At 35.5% G+C, this 9,609-nt stretch overlaps 1 protein-coding gene across 1 annotated transcript in view; it reads right to left on the bottom strand.

Moving 5' to 3' along the window:
- Window positions 1-3,000: 3,000 nt before the first annotated feature.
- The window catches only part of Cdh9 (cadherin 9), a 42,937-nt gene continuing 36,328 nt past the window's right edge, over window positions 3,001-9,609 (bottom strand). Inside the window, exon 11 of the mRNA XM_042668508.1 lies at window positions 3,001-3,488. Within this exon, the coding sequence (XP_042524442.1) occupies window positions 3,001-3,488 (488 nt within the window). The remainder of the gene's footprint in view (window positions 3,489-9,609) is intronic.

The raw sequence follows: 9,609 nt of genomic DNA, 5'->3' as shown, positions 1-9,609 counted from the left end.
AAAAGATTGTATCTTCAAAATAACAAGCAGAAAAATGTGCTAGAAATAGACCTTATAGATAAAGGACCAACTGAACAGACTCAAGGCCCAATGCAGAAAAGAACCTAATTTCTCAAAAATGTATTCTTTTAATTTTATAAGCAGGTGATTATCATTTGGTGGTATGAAGATAATGTTGATTTTATAATAAAAAATAAAGTAAAATATTTTGGTATTAGCAGTTAATATATTCTGCTTAATATTATATAAGAGGAGTTAGTAACTTAGATGCCCAAATACCTATCAAGAGCTAGGAGGTAATATAAATAAATGAAACAGTAATATAATAGTTATTAAATAGTTAAGAAGTTCAAATATACCTTTCATACTTATAGACACTCAGAGTATTCAATAGAATCTGATAGAAAAGAGCAATTTACAGCAGTTATTTTAGTATAAAATATCTGGAGTTAATATGTATGTATGAGATACACACACACACACACACACACACACACACACACACAAACCACAAACATAAACACTATTTTGGGTCCCAGGCTGGAATTTGAATGTGGTATCTGATGCTTTTTTGCTTGACTAGCACTCTACCAACTCAACCACACATCCATTCCCTGAACTTACAATATTATATATACGTTTATGGTTTGTGTGTGTGTGTGTGTGTTCTCACACATATGCATGCTAACAATGGTGACTTGAACTCAGGGCTTGGGTACTATCCCTGAATATTTTTTACTCTACCACTTGAGCCACAGCTCCACTTCTGTCTTTTTAGTTATATCTTTTTAGTAGTTAATTGAAGATGAGTCTTATGGATTTTCCTGCCTTGGCTGGATTAAAACTGTAATCTTCATATCTCAGTCTCCTGAGGAGTTCTAATTCCAGCTCACAGTTCTGATGTGTCTTGTTCTATCTGGTGTCATTATGCCTCCTTCAGATACAATTTATGGGTGTATTTTAGAATAATCCCGATCATTTGTGCTGCTTTTAAAACAATGGAATCTCTGGAAATCTACGCAACTACAACTCTCTCATCAGCCTCTGCATCATTATTTTTAAAGAGCCATTATACATAATCAGGACCATGCCCTTTGGAATTGTTTTTCACTTACTGCCACTGAGCTCTTTTGTAACTATGAATTGATCATAGATCTTAAAATATGGATCATAATCAAAGTCTTACTAGATGCATTATTTAATGTTCTTATTCCTCAAATTACTGTATGCTCCTCCAGTGTGTGTATACAATTCATGGTATAGAATCCAATAGTAGGGACACATTATTCTTGAAACTAAAAGAAGTTTCTAAATAAACTTAAATGAGATTTCATTTCTGTGTATTTCTAATCAGTAGAAAACTCTCAAATAGTGCTTAAGTAGCCTTTATGATTTCTATCCCAGTATTAATTTAAATATTTATGTTAGGTATTCATAATTACTGAGTTTTTAATTATTTTAAGATCCTAGTATAACACATGAATACCTATTTATAATATAGGAATTATTTTTACTGCATAGAAACTTTTAACAGAGAAATTATCCATGTTAAATTTTGCCCAAATAAAGTCTACTTTGCCCAAGACATTTGCTTCTCAAAAGATGAATAATTAAAGAACACATGGATAATTCTTGGCACAAAACATGCATAACATGCAAATTGCCCAAGAAATTTCTGTCTTTTGGCTTAGGGCAATCAAGGTTTGTGCAGTGAATGTTTCAAAGATTTTCAGAGAGTTCTCTGCAAAAGTACAGAGAGTTTGCCATCATTTTCAGCTCCTGTAGGTCGGAGTGACTGTGTAATTCTGCTCTCTAGGAATAATTAGGAACCATATGTTCTTTTAGATCTGATTTTCTCAAAACAGCAATCATTATAAACAAATCTCTAATTAATCACTATAAAAATGCTATCCAGACCTGAGCTCATACCCCATAAGTTGTCTGAACAGAGGCACAAAATGTAGTTTTATATATATATATATATATATATATATATATACTTTTCATTTTGAAAACTATATTATTAACGACAGAAAATGATTTAGATTATTTTTTCTTCATGACATCATTGGAACACTGTATTTCCTTTCAAATACAATGCATTGGTTGAAATAGACTTGCAAAAGCTTAGTTTATCATCCATAACTATATATAGATACTATTTTTATACCAAATATAGACATAGACACCAGTGTTTTCATAAAATGTGCCCATATTTAATCAATTGAAAATAAAAAGAACAGTCAGTAAATAAGCTCTTTTAGTGTTCCATCTCTGTGAAACAGATTCCTGTTCACCCACTGACTGCTCAGCTCTTTTCCCTGAGTGATTTCACTGCTTTACACTGAAATCCTGTAGAACATGTCTACTGTTTGCTAGAACCAACTCTCAAAATTAAATAAAATGAAATTCATTTTTATAAATACTGGTTTATTTCATAAAAATACAAAAATATAAATATACATTTATAAAAATATGAGTGAATTAACACAAAGACATTCTTCAACTAAATAAATATGGCAGTAATAGTCATTCTTATTTCATTAAGGATATATCTTTTCCATAATAATTTACAAAGTCGCTGCACAATGTTTAATTTAATAGTAAAGGTGACTCGAAGTCAGTTAAGAAAACATTTATAAAGGTCTTCTACCTAAGCAAAAAAGGCACAAAAAGCCTTTTAAGTACTTTTTATTGATTATTGATACGATCATAATAATGTCCTTCCAAGATTATTAGGCAAAGAGGGTGAACTGGTTATTATTACTGGATTTTTTTCTTCTTTTTTGTTTTTTGTTTTTAATCTAGATCATTCGTATTCATTCACAGAAACTGACTGATGAAGCAAACCCTTACTAAGACAACACCTACGGTCGTGTTTTGGGAAGTTCGAGCTTTTGCACGCCAGGCTCCTGTTCCAACCGCACAGAGGTCGCTGGCCCGACTCGGATCAAGTCCTGGGTGTGTGTGTGTTGTGGGGGGGGGGGGGGGGTCCCCGGGTCAGTCGCGGTCGCTGTCATCGCCGCCGTACATGTCCGCCAGCTTCTTAAAGCGAGGCCCCCAGTCGCTGAGATAGTCGTAGTCCTGGTTGCCGTCGGCGGTGAGCGACTCCAGCGAGCTGAGCGAGTCGGCCACGGAGGCGTCGCCCTCGTAGGCGTAGGTGGCCAGGGAGTCGTAGGGCGGCGCGCTGGGGTCCGCGTCGTTCTCCTTCAGTCTGCGGTGGAGGAAGTCTTGCACGTCGATGTGGTCCCACAGCGGGACAGTCCTCCGTACCTGGAAGACCGTGTCGGGCAGGACGTCCCGCCGCAGCTTGCTGTCCTCCCGGGCCTCGGGGTTGCGCAGGGTGCCGATGTCGAAGGCCTGCGTGTCCTCCTCGCCGCCGCCCTCGTCGTTGTAGGTCACGATGTTGTCTCGGACGTCATCCTTGGACAGGATCAGAGGCTCCTTCTTCCGCTGCCTCTTGAGCGCGGCGAACAGCACCACTAAAACTAAGGGCCACAGAGGAGGAGGTGGTGAGTGGAGACAAAGCGCACCTGCACTTGTGCAGCTCATGCGATGGGTTGGATGGGCGGAGGAGCGATCGCACACACATGCACAGATCCACAGCTCGGTCCACGCCTGGGCGCCGGGCATGCGCTGCAAAAGCGGACAGGTCAGTGCTCTTACCGTAAATGGTGTAAAATATAGACATGTATAATGTATAATGCATTGCACGTGATAGGATGTTCACCGGGTTCATTTCCCTCATTTAGCTGATGGCAAAAACTTGGTGCACCACTGCTCTCAACTGAGATTTTGTTTTAACATACAAATCTTTTAAACAAAACACGTGTCAACATCAAGGACATCGAGGAGCCTTTCATTATTTTTTTCATAATTAAAGGGAATATGTGCAGAGCATTACTCGTAGAGGATATATTGATATATTGTACATGCATGGATGTGTTTGTACACACAAGTGAATATGTATAAACTAATGATTTCCCCATGTATCTTAAGTATATGTAACTAAATTATTTCACTGGATGATATTGATGATGATGATGATGATGATGATGATGATGATGATGATGATGATGATGATGATGATTCACCAGTTTCAGATTTTGAACCCAGAGCCTTCTGCCTGCTTGACTTGGTGGAGTTGCTGGTGCTCTACAAATGGAGCTGTGGCTCTAGCTCTGCTGTTTGCTGGTTATTTTGGAGAAGTCTGCATACTTTTCTACCTGGGATGGCTTTGAGCACTGATCCTCAAGATCTCAGCTTCTCACGTTGCTAAGATTAAAGGCATGAGCCAACAGCAGCCATCAATTGGCCTGATTTTGAAAGCCTGCCTGAAAATCAGAACTATAATTAATGAGCTATGACATGCAAATGTAAAGCCATTTTTTTACCTTATTCTCACCTTCTAGAATTATTCAGGTATTATTGTTTTAATGGAAACGTCCTTGATTTACAAAATTGCATTCTAAGTTTGGGGCTGATATATTTGTTTTTTCTCCCTACTTGGTACTTGTTTTTATTATTAAAAACTTAGCTATAATGGTAGCAAATATTTCCTTGTTATATTTATGTAATTATACCAAATATATCAGCATATTATATTATTTCTAGCTCCAGGCCTAGATTTTAAATTATCATCATTTCACAATGATAGTTTTGGGAAAAAATGCATGCAGAATTTGTAAAATGCATTTTGAGAAACAAAAGCATTCATGACTTCCAAATATAAATATTCTATTTCATTGGAATTTTTCTAAAGATTTCTAAGTTTCTTTGTAAGAAAAATATGCATTAAATTGAGAAAATTTCTCCATGACATACCTGAGCATTTCCTGAGATGAAGTAAATACATATTTCCTTAATTTTAGGACAGATATATTTATTGTAAAAAATAATTTTATGTCTTTCAAAATAAGAATTCATTGGTTCAAAAAGTGCAATTCATGTTATTAGCTTTTCTAATGAGTCTATAAAAGATAAAAACATGTACATAGAGAGTACAATCAGTCAAGATCTTTGACCAGACCCTTTCAGTATTGCTTTTATATTGGCATGTACACTTATTTCAAGGTCTTTAAAATTGTAGAATTATTTTTTATTTAATTAATAGCAACAACTTTTAATGCTCACATTAATAGCTTTGGTGCTGTTATATTCTGGTTTATTATGGAACTCCTAAAATATTTGTGCTTAAGAATAGCTGATTATGTGGTCTTTTCCATTAAATAATAGATAAAAAAATATTTGTTGAGTTAGTATGCAAGTGCATACAAATATACTAACTGAAATATGGTAGATTCAAGGGAGAACACAAATAGTATAATTCCTTTGAAAAATAAAGTCAGGGTTCAATAAAATAAAACACCAGGAAGCAGGTACTCAAAAGAGGGTCGAGATGGGGTCAAGGGAAAAGGTGAATACAAATAAAAGGAAAAGAGAGTGAGAATGAAGTCAAGAATCCTATCTACTAGTTATTGCAGTAAGGGGAACCATGGGATTATATTTCTTTGGGCTTGGCTTACTTCACTTCATATAATCTTTTCCAAGTCTTTCCATTTCCTAACAAATGGGGCAATGTCATTGTTTCTGATGGAGGCATAGAATTCCATTGTGTATATATGCCACATTTTCTTGATCCATTCATCTACTGGTATATGTCTGAAACAAGCAGAAATGGTCAGATAAGTTGATGTTAGGCAAAATGAATCCCAAGATAAGGATTCAATTTTTTTCTTGCCATTGTTTCTAACATATTTATAAGATGATTTCTTTGTTGCTTTGTATGTCTCTCCCCCATGGTATAACCCCTGTTTTCACTGTATTTGATGTTGGTATACTTTTAGGAGGGGAAGGGAAAAAACACATCGTTTAAACAGGGATATAGGTGGACCCATTGCAACAATGTAATGTTGAAAAACTAACTTCACAACTTTGGTAGGGAAGGGAGGGGCATAGGGGGGTGAAGATGGGAAGGAATGGGAAGGGGAAACAAAGGAGGAGGCAACAATGCTTGTTAAGAAATGGACTCATTACCTTGCCCATGTCATGGTAACTCCTCTGTATGGTATTTTCACAATTAAAAAAAAAGAATCTTATCTACCTATTTATTTATATGTCTGTCTGTCTATCTATCTATCTAGCTGCCTATCTATCTATCTATCTATCTATCTATCTATCTATCTATCTATCTATCTATCTATCTATCTGTCTGTATGTGCATGTGTGTGTATCCTACAATATAAAGAAGAATGAGGGAAGAGGTGGGAAGGGGAAGGATGGATGAGAATCTTGAAAGGTGTGACATTGATCAAGATAAATTATATTCATAGCCTGCTTTATTAAATGGCACTTCCTTTATCCAACTACATAAAGATATTTTTAAATGAAAGAACAGCTCAAATACATCTGATATCCACCAAATGTGAACTATGCACTAAAAATGGATTTCTTTTGAAATTTTCATTAAATGAATTAATTTTCTTCTCAACATTATTTGATTAAGTTAATATTCACATAGGAAAATCATCTTGTTTTCCCTAGCTATAAATGTCTTTTAATTTCTATACTTTATAAGTATATTTTCCTCCTTTTCCAGGTCAAAGTTCTTTGTTCATTTTCTTAACTAAAGGTTTGATGGGGTATATGATTAGAATTTAAATGCTCAGATAAGAAATGAAAAATTGCATCAGGTTTTTTTTTAACTATTCTGCCCCTTGAATTTACCATTTCTATTTTGCATATTATCATATAATAATGACATTATCAATATGCATGACCCTTGAGCTAAGGGAAGTTACAGATTTTCTGTGACATTATAATATAAGAGATATCTCTAATCATTATTACAGCACTGGATACTCTTGTTTTCATTCACTCAAGGATATATGCTTCATGTTTCTTACATACAAATGTTCTTCTAATTTTATTTTGTCTGTCATCTATCTATTATCTTTCTATCTATCATCATCATTATTATTGCCAACTAAAACAGTATCTATTCACTTAGAAATATTGGGGATTAAATCCAAGGTCTTATAGAAGAAAGAAGCATGTTTTACCACTGAGCTATACCCCTACCTTTTTCATAAATGCATATAGGTATCCTAAGTAAATAGACAAGATTAATTTATTATTAGAAATTTCTTTGGAAACAAAAATGGTTATGCATACATATCCTAGTTTCAGTCTCCAATTTTGCCTCATATCATAGACATTCGTCTAGGTGCCAATGGCTCATGCCTGTAATCCTCACTCCTCAGGGGGCTTGGATCTGATGATCACAGTTCAAAGAGTGCCCTGACAGAAAAGTCTCCATGAAACTCTCATCTCCAATTAACCACTCGAAAACTGGAAGTGGTGCTGTAGCTCAAAGGGTAGAATCCTAAGCTTGAGCACACAGAGGCTCAAGGGCCTTGCCCAGGTTATGAGTTGAAGGCCCACAGCCAACAACAACAACCAAAAAAAAAAAAAAGGAAAAGAAAGAAAGAAAAAAATGAAAGAAAGAACTACATTTATTCAAAAATATACGTGAGTAGGTCCATGCTATTACTTCCATTATTATAAAGACTTGATATGAAAGCAAGTATGTTTTAGTATCTGATTTGGAACAACTTTTAAACAAAAAAAAATCACTCCATATTTAAGTAATAAGTTTGAAAGGTTAAAAAAAGAGAAAGAAATAGGTGCCTTCTGTATTTCTCAGTTAAGGTGTTTTCTGATTAAGAGGGTAATTATAAGATTCTCCCTAGGCAAAAATGTTGTCAAAATTACTATGGCAATGTTAACATATTTGAATTTATTTATGGGGTGCTTTTGTTCTCCCATATGTCCATGAAAGTTTTTATGCATATAATGTGAATACAGAAATTTAAAAAAGTGATAGAAGTATGTACAGATCCATCATATTTTAAGTTAGAAAAGCAATGATTTCTGAGAAAAAAGAACAATATAAATCAGTAGTATCTAACTTACCAGGGTTAAAGTTGGTTTAAATTCCCATAGGGATAAAAGGAAAGGAAAAGAAAAGCATTTTATGAGGAAATTGAACTTTGAAGAAGCAGATGGAGGTGGGAAATGCTCATGGTGGGGGTAGAAAGGCTAAACCACTGTGAGAAAATGTTTTTCTAGTTAGTTGGATCAACTTCACTGAGACAAATGGTTTCCCCTCGTTTTCACCAAGCCCCCAGTGAAGTCCTGCAAGGATTTGGCCAAAGGATTCCATCCAGCTAGCTCGAGAGCATTTGTGATGAGAAGCCAGCACATATGAGTACTGGGATGTAAATTTGGCTCGTTTTCATGCCTGAAGCATAAGAATTTTGGATGAATGTTGGCTGGAAATAATTTCTGGAGAGGCTGAATTGAAACAACTGTGTAATTGAATTAAAGTGGTGTCCTGCTTGAATAAAACATTTGCTGTTGGAGGCATGAGTGAATTTAGAAAGTACTCAGGATGGTTGTGACCAGTGACACAATGATATATTAAAACTTATCTTTAAACTTTTTAAAAATACTTCCTGTATTAGACCTACATATAATAAATTCTATGGAGAATATATTTTGTCTTATTATGAAAACTTCAGGGCTGGGAAGGTAGCTCAGTGGTAGAGTGCTTGCCTTGCATGCATGAGGCCCTGGGTTCGATTCCTCAGCACCACATAAGCAAAAAGGAAAAAAGCTGGAAGTGGTGCTGTGGCTCAAGTGGTAGAGCGCTAGCCTTGAGCTGAAGAGCTGAGGGACAGCGCCCAGGCCCAGAGTTCAGGCCCACGACTGGACCAAAAAAAAAAAACAAAAAAACCTTCAGGGCCTTTCCTGTAGATATGTGATATAAATGATTTAAAACATGTTACTAAGCCAGGTGTTTATGGCCCATGCCTTTAATCCTACCTCTTCAGGAGGCTGAGATATGAGGATCTCACTTCAAAGCCAGCCTGGGAAGGAATGTCCATGAAACTCTTTATCTTCAATTAACCACCAATAAACTGGAAGTGATGCTATGGTAGAGCATCTGGGTGGTAAAGTGCTAGCCTACAGCACAAGAGCTTATGAACAGCACTCAGGCCCAGAGTTCAAGCCCCAGGACCCGCAAAACAAAACAACAAATCAAAACATGTTAGTAATGGTAGTTATATAGAGAGGTGAAATTATGTACAGTTTGAGGAATAATAGATAATCCTTTGGTACTTTTTTCTTTTTCTTTTTTCTGATTGCTGTTAAAGTACTTTAGAAAAATGAAAATTAGACATATTCTTTAGGCATTCTGTAATAGAACAAAAATGGTTACCTTGAAGAGTTAAGAAGATTGACTTAAAATTCAAATATCTTTAGAGCAGTAATCTACAATTAATGATGTAAGATTATTTGATAATAAATTTATTGTATTCTGTCCTATTTATGATATCTAGGATGCTAGACCTATCCCCAAAGGCATAAAGTATTTTTCTCTAATCAAAAGTATGATTGCTTAATAAAAATTATTTAAATCAAATCATACCATTTGCTGGACACTGGATGGAATTGGAGATTATCATTTTGAATGAGGTTAACGAAAGTCAAAAGGTCAAATTTCATGTTTTCCTTACATGTGTAATCTGGTCCTTAAAAACATAC

The sequence above is a fragment of the Dipodomys spectabilis genome, unplaced genomic scaffold, assembly GCF_019054845.1.
Source record: "Dipodomys spectabilis isolate Male_0828 unplaced genomic scaffold, ASM1905484v1 ptg000440l, whole genome shotgun sequence".
NCBI lineage: Eukaryota > Metazoa > Chordata > Mammalia > Rodentia > Heteromyidae > Dipodomys > Dipodomys spectabilis.
Note: the sequence above shows the minus strand (reverse complement) of the source record. Positions and strands in the feature narration are given on the sequence as shown.